This window comes from Cryptosporidium ubiquitum, assembly GCF_001865345.1.
Source record: "Cryptosporidium ubiquitum isolate 39726 chromosome Unknown contig_16, whole genome shotgun sequence".
Lineage (NCBI taxonomy): Eukaryota > Apicomplexa > Conoidasida > Eucoccidiorida > Cryptosporidiidae > Cryptosporidium > Cryptosporidium ubiquitum.
The window spans coordinates 488,366-502,629 of NW_021639815.1; the positions used below are offsets into that span (position 1 = coordinate 488,366).

General features: G+C 26.6%; 7 protein-coding genes across 7 annotated transcripts; 3 read left to right on the forward strand and 4 right to left on the reverse strand.

Annotated features, from left to right (window-relative positions):
* Window positions 1-78: 78 nt before the first annotated feature.
* On the reverse strand, window positions 79-747 carry cubi_01236 (uncharacterized protein; the record flags this gene model as incomplete). Its single annotated transcript, XM_029018248.1, has 1 exon — window positions 79-747. One exon carries the CDS (start codon window positions 745-747, stop codon window positions 79-81), a length of 669 nt encoding a protein of 222 aa, XP_028875585.1.
* Window positions 748-838: 91 nt separating this feature from the next.
* Window positions 839-3,112, reverse strand: cubi_01237 (sexual stage-specific protein kinase; the record flags this gene model as incomplete). Its single annotated transcript, XM_029018249.1, has 1 exon — window positions 839-3,112. One exon carries the CDS (start codon window positions 3,110-3,112, stop codon window positions 839-841), a length of 2,274 nt encoding a protein of 757 aa, XP_028875586.1.
* Window positions 3,113-3,739: 627 nt separating this feature from the next.
* cubi_01238 (uncharacterized protein) lies at window positions 3,740-4,408 on the reverse strand (the record flags this gene model as incomplete). Its single annotated transcript, XM_029018250.1, has 4 exons — window positions 3,740-3,829; window positions 3,883-3,967; window positions 4,021-4,195; window positions 4,363-4,408. The coding sequence occupies 4 exons, from the start codon at window positions 4,406-4,408 to the stop codon at window positions 3,740-3,742; spliced, it is 396 nt and encodes a 131-aa protein (XP_028875587.1).
* Window positions 4,409-4,647: 239 nt separating this feature from the next.
* cubi_01239 (Dbr1p-like RNA lariat debranching enzyme) lies at window positions 4,648-5,712 on the forward strand (the record flags this gene model as incomplete). Its single annotated transcript, XM_029018251.1, has 1 exon — window positions 4,648-5,712. One exon carries the CDS (start codon window positions 4,648-4,650, stop codon window positions 5,710-5,712), a length of 1,065 nt encoding a protein of 354 aa, XP_028875588.1.
* A 1,343-nt stretch (window positions 5,713-7,055) lies between these two features.
* cubi_01240 (uncharacterized protein) lies at window positions 7,056-7,667 on the forward strand (the record flags this gene model as incomplete). Its single annotated transcript, XM_029018252.1, has 1 exon — window positions 7,056-7,667. One exon carries the CDS (start codon window positions 7,056-7,058, stop codon window positions 7,665-7,667), a length of 612 nt encoding a protein of 203 aa, XP_028875589.1.
* A 359-nt stretch (window positions 7,668-8,026) lies between these two features.
* Window positions 8,027-9,649, forward strand: cubi_01241 (uncharacterized protein; the record flags this gene model as incomplete). Its single annotated transcript, XM_029018253.1, has 1 exon — window positions 8,027-9,649. The coding sequence occupies one exon, from the start codon at window positions 8,027-8,029 to the stop codon at window positions 9,647-9,649; it is 1,623 nt and encodes a 540-aa protein (XP_028875590.1).
* Window positions 9,650-13,086: 3,437 nt separating this feature from the next.
* Window positions 13,087-13,893, reverse strand: cubi_01242 (uncharacterized protein; the record flags this gene model as incomplete). Its single annotated transcript, XM_029018254.1, has 1 exon — window positions 13,087-13,893. The coding sequence occupies one exon, from the start codon at window positions 13,891-13,893 to the stop codon at window positions 13,087-13,089; it is 807 nt and encodes a 268-aa protein (XP_028875591.1).
* Between the last annotated feature and the right edge of the window lie 371 nt (window positions 13,894-14,264).

Consider the following 14,264-nt stretch of genomic DNA (forward strand, 5'->3'; position numbering starts at 1 on the left):
TCAAATAAAAATTTAGAATATGTTTTAAAATAAGAAAATAATGAGGCAGTATACTAATATAAATAATTAAAGCAGGTATTATGCAGATTGGTTGTGTTTTCTGATTCCAAGTACAATTAACAATACTATAATAATTAGTAAACAAATAGAGAAGATCCCACATAGCATTTGTACACAAAAGTCAGTTGCAGTATTTCTAGCAATAGCTTTTAGAGATATGTTAGCCTTATAAATATTGTCTTTCACATTATCTAGTTCATTCCGAATTCTGCTTAGTTGCTCTTTTTGAATACTCATTTTATTAAGAGAATCGTCTCCTATTTTCTCAGTATCCATTAGAGATTTCTTCATTCTTAAAATTGATTCATCAGACAACTGTATTAAAGTATCACCTTTTTTATAGTCTGTTAAGTTGCTATCATTTAAGGACTGTATATCTTCATTATAACTGCGTTTCGTAATATTAGAAACTTGTTCTGAAGGAATTTGTGTATTTTGTACCCAAGATTCATTTATATTTTTAATACGATCATTTCGAGCATTCAGAAATTCTTCAAATTTTCTTTTTTCAGTTGGCTCTTTTAATGTTTTGAGTTCAATTTGAATAGATTTTAATGTATTGTTAATATTCTGTGTACAAAACGAAACAGCAGAGTCTCCAAACTTCCTAGTTTTTGAAAGATATTCATATCTTGAAATCAGTGAGTCCAGCCTCGAAAATTTAAACTGAAGCTCTGGAAAAAGCATTTAGCTTTATATTTAAAAATTATTATATTTTTTAAATTGATAAATAATTAATTATTTAAGGACCACTAAAATAAGTTATCAGCGCCTAACACTATTTAAATGCGTGAAATTCGATTAGTTTTTGAAATGCAGAATTTTGTGAGTCTTCAATAATTCTGGATAGCTCAAAAGAGATCGATTCAAATGATGGCCTCATTCTTCTATCTGGGTCAAGAATTGATTTAAGAAGTTTATTTAGCTCAAATGGTACATCGAGGTTTTTATTAATGGTATCAATATTTGCTGCATTAACTACCATTGCAAGGCCTGGACAGAAACCGTCAAAAACAAAAGAATTTGTTATTACCTCTATCATGCTCATTCCAAATGACCATACATCACTTTCCTTAAAAAATCCCTCTTTTCTCAGAACTTCCGGGGCAGCATAATAAACATTTCCAAAATCTGTAAAGGGTGAATAACCGAGTCTTGAGTCTATAAAAATAGCAATGCCAAAATCTCCAACTTTTCCAATCCTTTTCCCATTAACTTTAGATATAAAAAAATTACTTAATTTCAAATCCCTATGTAGAATACCTAATTGGTGTACATGTTGCATTCCTGTTGCAATATCTCTAAGCCAGGAAAGCATTTCTAATCTACTTGCTGAAAATTCTGATTTGAGTTTTTGAAATTCAGTTGTATCATTGGTAATTAAATATTGATCCATACTCCCTCCTTCACAGTTTTCCAGTATCAGAGCTTCATAACCCATATTAAATTGAGAGATGCCTAGGCACTTTACAATATTTGGATGTGAAGAAAGATAAATTAAAATTCTTGCTTCCCAGTCCCTCATCTTAACTGAAGTTGGAATATACTTAAATAAGTTTTCTTTAGATATGGGATCTCGCCTGTGTTTGTAAATATAGCAAATTGGTGAATGCTGCTCATTCTTCCAATTTTCATTCTCGTCATTATCGTGATTTCCATCAGAACTATTAGTAAAAAGATCGGCATTATTTCTAAATTCAACCCTAAATATAGGGTCCAGCTCCTCATAATTTTCAATATTATATTTGAGAACTTTACATATGATTTTTTGAGCTTTATAATTCCCATTTATTATAATGCAATGAGAACTGCTCGAAACATAACTGCCTAATTCTATCTGTGTTCTGTGAATATAGGGTAAAATACTTAGGTTTTTAATATTAAAGTTCTCAATTAAAGATAAATCCATGTAATCAAGAAACCCCCAAAATTGTTGAAATAACCTCGAAATAAATCTTCTTGAATAATTGTCAAAAATTCCGAGCTCTTTAATGAACTGTTCGTTAAACATAGGAATATCATTACCGGTTAGTTTATGGTTATGAAATATTATTGCTTCCTCCAATAATCCATTTGATATTAAAATAAGAGAAATGATTTCATTACTCCATTTATTACAGTCGCAAGCATAAATAGGAGATGAAATAAATTGTTTAAATATTAAAGTTTTGCAATTTATACATGTGCTATCATTAGTTAGACTTTTAGTTAAATTTTTTTTATTGCCTAAAATATTATTTTCTAAACTATTAAAATTTTCTTTTTCATCATTTCTTAAAATTTCATTTAATTTTTTTCTATTAAAAACTTGATATCCATTTTTTAAATTATATAAACTTAAAGATCGATAAAAAGCCTGTCTGTTTATTTCATATGTATTTTCAAAGTTTAAATTGAATAGATTTCTTCTGTTATAATCAAACTCTTTTATCTTATTGAGCAAAGCTTGATTCATATGACCTGAAAAATCAGCTTTCTTTGAACCTGTGATTAAACAAGGGTTTAAAATTTCTTTGGAATTGCTAGTTTGACTGAAGTGGTTAATACTTAAATTTTCATGAAGTAAGGTATTTTGTTGAGCCTTATTATCCAAAATTATTTCTGTTTCTTTACCACAGATTATTTGTGATTTATATGAACTTGATTCTCTGCAAAAGTAATCTTTATAACCGAATTCAACCAAAAAATTGGGTTGTGATATGTACAATCCTACTGCTTGGTCCTTATACCACATTCCTTCGTAAATAATTTTGTTTCTATCTGCTAGAAAACCCCATCCATGCCTCCGGTTTTCCAAAGTTTCTCCATAATAAAAATAAATTTCGCTTTCATTAATATAAGACAGTGAGTGCAAGTTTTCCATGGAAATTATTATGTTTTTTTTTGGGGCTTTATTTTTTTTTTGGATTAATTTATTCTTTCTCAAATTTTCCGTGATGATATTACTTATTTCATTTTCATGTAATTGTATTCCTCCAGTATTAAATGTTATTAAGCTCCTTATTTTTAAATGTTCTGTTTTTGAATATATTTTGAATGATTCCTTTTGCATATTTTCACCAATATAACATTCTAATTACTTAAATTGGATTTAGAATCATAAAAGTATATTAATCTCATGTGTTATTAAATATTAATTAATGCATGCTCTTTCTATTAACATTTTACAGCATTATTATTTACCATTAGTAATATTATACAATATTGATATAATAATTTCTACTTATTTGCTGGTAAGTTTAATTGATTTTGGCTTACAATAATGCATTTAATGAGTGGCGCGTGGTGCGCGCCTTTGCGTGTCTTAATTCTATAGTCATCTGTTAGATAAAAAGTTTTAGTTAAACTCTTTTAAAATCGGTAAGTTTACTTATTTATTTAGAGAGATAACAGGGATGATTAGAGCTTTACTCTAGTGCGAAAAATGTTCGTTTTGAACTTCTTGTACTACAGTAACAACTGGAAGTATATATACAATGCCAGCCGTCATAGTTACTCTGACCTAACAGCCTCTCTACTTTTATTTGGGTATATTCATTTACTTGCTACTTTTATTATATATTATGAGTGCAGGTAGAAAATTTGACGCTTTTGAAGTGAACAAGTGAAGGTAAAAAATGGAATATTGCTTTTAATATAGATATTACTTCTATTCTAGTTACTTCTTTTAACTATTTTTCTAAGTCGAGTATGTTCTGTGGCTTTCTAAGTTTATGATTATACGTTCAATGTGGTCGTTAGGTAGTCTCGATAGTGATGGTATTAAACTCTAGATAGAATTTAAGTTTCCGAATGAAATTAAAAAAAAAACAAATTACTTACCTTTGCTTCATCAGGAGTTCTAGGTAAGAGATTAACTAAAGATGCTATTTCGAATTCATGTAACTTTGTGGTTTCGTCAAGGGCCCTAAAATCAATATTTGTATTGGTAAATATAGTGTCTTATTAAATTTAACTTACTCTCTAATTAGCATAACGGATGCTCTATTCTTAATTTTCCCAAATTTATATGAATAATCGTAAGCAGCCTTAATTAATGTGTGAGCTTCATCAGAGCTTGATGGATAAGTTCTCATTCTGTCTTCTAGCAGTAATCTAAGCTCACTTAAATTCAAACATTTTATTCCGTTTAATTCTAAATATCGAGTAAAAATGATTTTATTGTAAAATAAAGTTGCATAGATAATTTAATTAAGGAATATACGAAAATTAATGTTCCATATATAATACGCCATTAGACCGACGAACAATTGGTAAAGAAATCGAAATCTTGCAACTTTATCACAAAATTGCTAGACATACCTTTTCCAAACTCTAGTTTTTCTATATCAAAGTTATCATCAGACATCTTTATCTATTTAAAAAAAAATAGATAACTTTTATTATAATAAAATATGCCAATATTATTTAGCGCCTATTGTACAAGAATCATATTTTATTTTTTTGATCAACTGCAAGCACTGATCTAACTGACTTTTATATATAAAGAGAATGAAGGTAAGTTAATTCATTTGTTTTATTTAACAAAATACACATTGTTAGATTGCAGTACTTGGATGCTGTCATGGAGAACTCAACCGTTTATACATGGATGTAGAGAAATACGAGAATGAAAAAAATGAAAAAGTCGATTTAATCATATGTTGCGGTGATATGCAAACAATAAGAGATGATGTTGACTTACAAGACATGGCAGTAAAATCACATAGATCAAAGAAAGGTGATTTTTGGGAATATTATGAAGGGTTAAAAAAAGCACCTAAGTTGACTATTTTCATTGGTGGAAACCATGAAACTCCAAATGTTTTAATTCCACTCTATTATGGTGGATGGGTAGCTCCAAACATTTTTTATTTAGGCAATTCTGGAGTTGTTAGAGTTGGTGATATTAGAATTGCAGGTATCTCTGGTATTTATAAAAGTTATGATCATTATAGAGGTTATTACGAATCAAAACCATTTACTGAAGAAAGTAAAAGGAGCTGGTATCATATTAGAAGGTTTGAAATTCAGAAACTATTACTCATTGAAAATATAAAGTCCAACTTTTTTGATTCTAATGAGTCAAGAAAAGTCGATTTGATGATTTCTCATGACTGGCCAAATGGAATTGAAAGGTTCGGAAACTTAAATTACCTTTTAAAAAGAAAACCATATCTCAAAGAAGATATTGAATTAGGTAGGCTTGGAATCCCTGGCTGTATAGAATTAATTGAGCATTTGAGGCCGTTGTTTTGGTTTTCAGGACATCATCATTGTTTCTTTGATGCTTCAATAGAATTTGAAAATAAGTTATATTCATCCGAATTTAGAGCAATTGATAAATTTAAAAGTTCAAGTTCTCCAGTGAGATATTTTGATTTAAATAATAATACAAAGGATGTTCGTATTTATTTAGATTTGGAATGGTTATCTATACTAAGATCTGTTGAATCAAATTTTCCAAAAGGAGATTTTATAATGGAAAAAAACTCGGTACCCAATTTAAATAAGCCAACCAAATACGACAATGATGCTATTAAAAAAAACCTTAGAGAAGTTATTGGAGATTTAGATGAAAGTCGTTATGAATGGCCTTTATGGGATCAGACAAATGGAAACTTCAAAAACTTTCAAGATCAATATAATTTCATAAAAAGAATTATTGAATGATATTATGGCACAAATTACAATTATTTATAATCTTTCAAATTGAAATAATTTATTTAAATTTTTTTTTATTCAATAATATGAAATCTGTTAAAAATTTAAAAAAATTAATATTTTCTTATACCAGCTTGAATAAAAAGTATTTCAGAAGGTTATTAGTATTCCAAATTCTAATAAATGTTTAATTTTAAAATATATTTTTATTACTGAAACACTATACTATAAATTAGATTTATGTTGATATAATATATTATCTATTTTACCAGAAGTGAATTCATCATCTTAAGTTAATTTATTGATTTAATTTTATTCATAATTTTAACAATTTTTTTTAAATAAAAATTTTAATGGTTATCAAACTATCAAATAACAGTTTCATCATGGTGTTAACTTCTAATAATAATAAAATACTTGAATAACCTAATCATCAATTTAATTCATAGGTTAAACAATTCTTAAATTATTAAAAACTCATATTAACGGCTATATCTTTTTTACCTTAAAAAAAAAAAAAAAACAGATTTAAACTATTCAAATGTTATTTATTGAATTTTTCACAATAAATTTTCACTAAATAAAAATCATTGATTTTTATTTATATTTAACAAATTATATCACTTAAATAATAATGAATTAAAATTTCAATACTTTAAAACTAAATTTAAATTTACTAGGGTTTGTAAATATAGCATATTTATATATCTAACAGTTATGAAAGTTATATATTGGGTTATGGCAAGCAAACAAAAATTACGCGCTTTTGAACAATGATTACCAAATTCATAAAGAGAAGATAAAAATAAATAATTAGAAATTTTATTAAAGGAATATTTATTATTTGATATATTCATAATTGATTGGCTTATGTTGTTATTTGTATTAGAACAATACTATCAAAAACAGCGAATTTACTACCCATTATTTAAAATCGTTAATCATACAAAAAATTAATTTAATTAATCAATGTATTTTGCGATTTAAAAAATATTTTTCATGTTATTTTTTAATTTCATGAAATTTGAAAATATATGCATGAAAAAATAATTAGATTCATAAATTACCCCACACGTGGCGGGAATGTCAACCCCACACATTTTGCATATTTTCTAGTTGCAAGTGGCAACAATAAATAACACTAAATATTAAGAACGAAATTCAAGATTAAAAAATAAACGTCAAATTATAAATCAATTTTTATTATAAAGTTCTGAAATTATATACAGATTGTGATAACATGAAAAACTAATTTTCTAAAAAAAGTAAAAATTATAATTAATATATTTGAAGGTGAAAATAAACTAATATTTAGCAGTGATAAATAAATAAAAGGGAAATCAAAATAACTAATGTCTTTAGAAACCATTGATAGTCTCAACAGTACTTGTTTATCAACACCTAGACGCTCCAGAACTTTTGAAGATGAAACGGCAACCTTGGCTCCTGATGCTCGAAGGGCAATACGTAAACAACTTAATATCGAATTTATAAATGGAGGAGAGTGGAATGATGAGTCAAATAACTCTAAAAATGAGAAATATTTTGAAAATGTGTACGAGAAAAATTTATCTACTCCATTGATAAAAGCGATTACAAGGTCTTCAATTTACACAAAACATTTTATAACTCCAAAACGAGAATTTGTCCGTGATAGCATTTTAAGCACGGGAACTCCTAGAGGAAAAATGTCTCAATATTATCTCGACCTTACATATGAATGCATAAGCGTTTATGGGAATGACAGTGACCCTGAAAGTTGTAATGAAAAGGATCAATCTCCAATTAGTCATGCCGAAATAAATGGAGGTATGAGAAATGTTTGCATGGAAAATTCACAATATTATAATACTCGCCTGGTATCATTATGTAAGAGAAGCCGTGATTTATTGGAACTAGACGCAGGGAGTGATAGTCCATCTGAACTGGTTCAAATCATGAGTAAATCACTCAGATTAAGCTAGAAAGAATACTAATGGTGCTATTCATACCCACGAGCTCTAATAATTAAATTAAATTAAATTTACACTTGGTTTACTATTTTGTTACAAAGTTTAGAAAATAATTTGGTTTAAAATAATTAAATATAATATTGTTTAATTCGTCTTTTTTTTGCAAAAAAAAGTTATTCTCTAACATTTTTGATAGATGTAGACGTAAGCATGTGTACTTGTTCGCGCTGTATTGCAAATTTTTACAAGAGCGAGCAATGAGACTCTGTTTTGAGAAAGATAGGTGAACACAATAAAAAAGTAGCTCTATGATATATGTTTAGAGTATCTTTAGTTTATTATATTAAAAATAGATAAGGTAATTTGTCACAATGAGTGACACTTGCTCTAGGCAGATAACGTTAAAAGATGTGAATCAAGTAAAGGAAGTAAAAAGTATAGGTAAAAGTAAGCAAAAAAATAAGGGGAATGTAGTTAACTTTTCTAAGAATGAATTAGTACAGATGGGAATAGGTTTTATTACTGTATTCAAAGCAGCAATAGGAACAGGAATATTATTTTCACCAAGAGGAGTAGTTAACACGGGATACATTTTGAGCGCGCTAATCATGTTTTACTATTGGGTTTTGAATGTGCTATCTATGTTACTTTTAATGCAATGCGCAGATAGAGTAGATGGGAACTACTCTTCTATTGCTATGTATGCTATGGGAAAATTTGGAAAGTTTCTATTAGAATTTTCATTAATTTCAACTGCAATTTCATTCGGTTCAATATATGTAACATTTATAACAAACAACATACAAGATATTATTGCAGGAATTCACAATTGCTCGCAAGAGTACCTAAACTACGGTTCGGCCCTAATAACCTTCTTACAACTGATTATTTATATTCCATTGGTATCGGCTAGAAAAATTCAGTCACTCGCTCCTATTATATTAATTTCAAACTTTGCTTTAATATCAGCAATCACTTTAGTTCTTATACAATCATTTCGCACATTAATCAGAAACCATTCAAATGGCTTTTTTTATAGTATTCCTTCAATTTCAGACACATCAAATATTCCGGGATTTATTGGAACAGCAGCATATTTATGGGTATGTGCTCCTGTTACACTTTCATATTATAGTTCCATCAATAATCAGAGAGAAAGAAGGTTTTTTACATGGGTCTATTTATTTGCAATTTTTGTGGTTTTTGCTTTTGCTCTCACATTTACATATCTTTGTGCATTTGCATATGGTGAAAGTACTCTTTCTGCAATTACTTTAAACTTGCCGTTTACTCCAATTGCTATGGGAGGTAAAATTCTCTATTCATTGAGTGTATTACTATCATTACCATTAATGATTTACCCTATGAAAGAAATTTTTGCGAAATACTCATTCGGATTGTCACAAAAGATTGTTTCAAGATCTGAAATTGAAATGATAGAGATAAATCAAAATAAACAAGAATTCCTAAATAATAGCAACTCAACAATTTCAATAGAAAAGAGTAATATGAGCGAACACTTGATTCTATCATGCGAAGAACCTGCAACAGATTCTTCCGTTGAAGTTCGTTCATTTTCTTCAGACATTGATTACCCGAATAATTCTAATTTAAAAGAAATTCATCATTTTAATCAGAAAGCATTGAAAACCAACTTTTTTGAAGTTCAAAAAGAGAATATACTTCCATCTTTTTGGATGATGATATCATGCATTTTTATTACTTTTTTGGGCTATATTTTACATGACTCACTCAGCAATTTAATTAATTTGATCGGAGGACTATTTTGTGTTCCGTTAAACATTTTACTCCCCGCATTATTTCATTTCATTATTTTCAGAAAGGAAATAGGAATTCAATTCATTATAATCGATTTTATGCTTATTATCTCTGGTATATTTACTTCAATTTTAGTAATTTGGTACTCTATACTAAATTGGAGTAACGAAAATCCAACAATTTGTACTATGAAAGATTCCGAAGGGTTTAATTAACCCTTTTTGACGATTGGTAATAATTCAATGTATTTTTGTAATAATAACTTGAAATAATTATTTTTAAAGATGAAGTTTTCTAACTTCGAAAGTAGTGTATTTGTTTTAAAGAACTGTACGAGTTTAAAATTTTACTATCTAATATTTTTTTGTTTCGAAAAGCAGAAATAATTATGTTTGGTAATCTATATTAAATCTTCGAAAAAAATGTTTTAGTGACTCTATTTAATATGCTGTATTTTTTATATATACGACATGTTTGGCTTATAACATGGTATAGCATCTTCCCTTAATTATGCCTTTTTATTTATTAGTTTTAATTAAAAAAAAATAAATTTTCTATTATGTAATGAGTTTTTTCTTATTATTCCTGGAAACTCCAATTTAAATTTAAGGAAAGTTCTAGTAATTATTGTTTTGTTAAATTAATTACAGAAGAAGAGCAAAATATTATTATTAATATTGCTATTTTGGTTGCGACTTTTTACTAACACATTGTTTATCATTAAAAATGCCATAACATTTAACAGTAACAAAAATATCTAAAATAACTAAACTTCTCTGTTATTCGATTATTGGTTAAAAAATTCTTCAACCATCTCAATTTTACTTAGATTGCAAATAATGCACAAAATATATAATTGTGTTTATTGAACTCAAATCAAGAGTGATTAGTATTAAGAAAGGAAAAATGATAATAAACCGATAAACTTTTCTGTATTTTATTATTAATTTTTAAAGAAAAACACTGTTTTGGAAATTGTTCTTTATGGTTTAAAGCCTATTAAATCATTTTCAATGACTATAAATTTCTGAAAAATAAAAGCCCCATTACTCTTTGCTTATTGATAAATTTTAGGTTTTTTTTTTCTCCAAAAAAAATGAAAAAATAGATTGAATGAAATGGATACAAATTTTATTTAAGAAATTTATTATTGAATGAATTTGTATTCTTATAAATTTTAGTATTAGGAAGGTATTTACATTAAAAACGCATTCACCAAAGTATGAAGGTGGAATTTAACTTTTTAACTAAAAAAAATTCTCTTTTATAGGAGAGTTAGATGCAATAAACTAACATTTACAATTATTAGAAAAGAGAAATTAAAAGTTCAAAGCAAATTTTATTAGTTTATTAAAGATTTATTAGGTTATTAAATATATAGAAGAGGATAATTAAAGTATTAAAGTTTGCATGTATTAGATTGAGCTATTTAATTTCTCTTTTTTAAAAATTCTTATTAATCACAAATTTTATAATTTGAGCCAAACAAAAAAAATAAGTTTATTAAAAACATAATTTCAGAAACTAAACCATTTTTACTTAATTATATGGTTTTTTTTTAATTCATTTGTTTTTTCAAGGTTCAAGAACTTGGAATACAAATTTTGTTTTCTCTTAGAACAGAAATTAACATTTTTAAATCATTGAGGGTTAAACATTATTGATTTTTGAAATTAATTTACCTTTTTTTTTATTTATTTATTTTTTCTATTAACTTGATTAAATAAGCTTCTGAATTGATTTTGTTTTAAAATGGTGGGAAATGAGAGGACTAAGAGAAACTTTTAAATAAAATTATTATAAATCTTAAACTAATTTTGTATCTTTACTTAAGTTTGAATATACCCTATTTGAATTACAATTTTCATATATTACGATTGAATTAATAAACTGATGAAAGTTTTATCAAAATCATTTTAAAGAGAAATCAAATCTACAAATTCTGCTTCATTAAATAATTATATTTATATATAAACAATAAAAAGAATAACTTTATTTCAATATACTCAAAGTTAACTCTAGAGTTATATTTAAAATAATTTGGTCTATCAAATTCAATATAAAAATAACACTCATATTAGGTAATTTATAAACTAAACATTTCTTTAAATGATCATTATGTCTGTTCAATAAATTTTGCGATATTAAGGCGATTAAATTTTTGTAGATTATGACGTTAATATAAAAAATAAATCTATATTTTGATCAATATTTTTTCAAATAATTTCTCTTTATTGTAACTCAAGGTTGTGGAATTTAAATATAAATATTTAATTAATTTGTCATATTTAGGGCCAATATTTGAGTTTATTAACAAATTTAAACAAAATGATAAGGAAATTGAAATTAATCTAAATTTATGGGGTTTTCAAAAATTTCAAGATAATATTGGCAATACACTATTTAAATTCGATATAATCGATATTTAAGGCAACCAATTTTACTTTTGTTTTCATGAAATTTTTTCATTATATTAAAATATATCTATGAAAAAAATGATTTTTTTAATAATAATCAAAATTGTGGAAGCCAAGTTTAAATAGAAACGATTAAGGTAATTAAAATTATATATAAAATATTTTGAAGATAATTCTCCTAATATTATATTTTTTCATTTTCTAAAAGGTTAAAGATAAAAATATTATTTATCTTCAATAAAAATTTAACATCTCAAGGTAATGATCTAATTCTGCCTATAAAAGAATGGATAAAGTGATTTTTTGAAAATGCAGATATTAACATAATCCCGTATTAAAAAGGAAAATCATCAAAACATTTTTTTTTAAGAAGGTTCTAATTTTGTTGGAAATATTTATGCTTTAAGAAAGGAAAAATTCAGTCAAAACTTATTCAATTCATTAAATTAACCGTATTTTCTTTTAAGAAATTTATTAATATATATTATTAAAACGTGAAATGAATGTAAATTGTTTAATTCTTAAGATATTTTAAGATAATTCTTATTCAAATTTGTTCATTTTTTGAAAATATAATATTAATGGCTAATTTTAAAAAATATCTGGTAATGATTAGAAAAAAAATAGACCAAAATTACAAAATCTTTATTAAAGTCATTTGAGTGATATTATCATAATTAGAAATAAAATAAGATAAAAATGTTTCAAATTCTTTTTGATTTCTTAGCATCTAATATTTGTATTTTAGTAAAATAAATAGTCTAGATTAACATTGTAATTGATCTTTTCTACTCATTTTTTTAAACATAATTAATCGAATAAAACTTCTACAAAGTCTTATAGAGATTGTTTTGTTTGAATATGAAAATATTCAATCTAGTGGTCAATGTTCAGTCTGATCTCGCCCCATATTGATTTGGAACACAATTGATTAGCATCAGAGGCCCCTCATCTCTAGTTCAACCGAGGAGAAAATCATCAAATGAGAGCCAAAAATTTCTCAATAAATACAAGTCTTAAACACCCAAACTCAACTGGAGTTGGGAAAATACTAATCGAAAAATTTAATCACAGGCATTCTACATAAACTAATAAAAGATTAACTTTAGATTATTCATACATTTACTGAAATAACTTAGTCTTTTAAAACTCCTGGATTGGAGAAACATAATTTAAAGTCAAGTATTCAAACAGTAGGTCACAAAAAATAGTAAATAAATTAATTTGGAAGATCTTCATTTACCTTCAAGTTTCGTAGAATTTTTACTACCAACATCAACTTCGGCTCTAAGATCTTTAGATTCTCGGGTGGGCTCAAGCTTTCCAGCAATAGTTCGAGTAGTAGTAGCTTTTCTCAAAGTTTTTGATCCAATCAGATTTGATATTAAGGTTTGAGCCTCAGAAGCTATTATGTTTATAACTTCAACACTAGTGGCTTGAGGGAATACAAGTAAGTTTGAGGGATTCTGAGAACCTGTAGAGTTATTTGTTCTGAGAACAAGTGGTTCCACTTTTTTTAATGGTTCAAAGATTCGAGTTTTGTTAATAGATAATGGGACAATGGGATTTAACGAAGTTTTTCTTGTAGCTGAGAGCTCATTTGTAGATCCCAATCCCTTTTCACCTCTTTCAGTTTCATCAAGTTGATCGACAAGAGTGTAAGTAACAGGCTTACCATCATAACCTGCCAGAGAAAAGTATCTTTGTCCAACCTTCAATTCAAAGTCGAAGTCTCTAATATTATCCAAAGGTATTCTCAATTCACCCCTGAAGCCTGCATCAACTATTCCAGCTGGAACAGCTAATCTGAGTGGACTTTTTGAAATGGAAGATCTTCCTACAACAGTATAACTTGTGGGTTCATTATCATCACTATAAGCTGCAATCTTAATACCAGTCCTAACAAAACCTGTTTCTTTCGCCTTTATAATCTGATCTTCTACAATGAACAGATCAAAACCTGAATCACCTTTATAGGAAACTGTGTGATTACTATAAAGTTGTTGAGCAATAATAGTTAAAGGTAAGATTAGAAAACGCATTTTAACACAAAAAAAATTTTTTAATAAAAGAAAGGTTCAAGTGAAATTATTTACTTGTGATATTTTATTTTTGTTTATTATTAAACAAATTTGGGGGGCTTGTCTTTTAATTTGGAATTTAAATGTAAAGAAACAAATTATTATTCCACAATAAATTTTTACTGATATTTAATTTTTTGAAGGATTGATTATTATAATTTTTTATTAATAGAATTAGAATTTTTATTTGAATAAGATCTATTGTGTTCATAAAAAAAAGGAAAATATAGAAAATATTAATCTTTAAAAAACTTAAAAGGCTTATTATTATTAGTGTTTTTGTGAATTACGCGGGTATTTATGTATACAATTTTGTTTAGAAGTTCAAAATA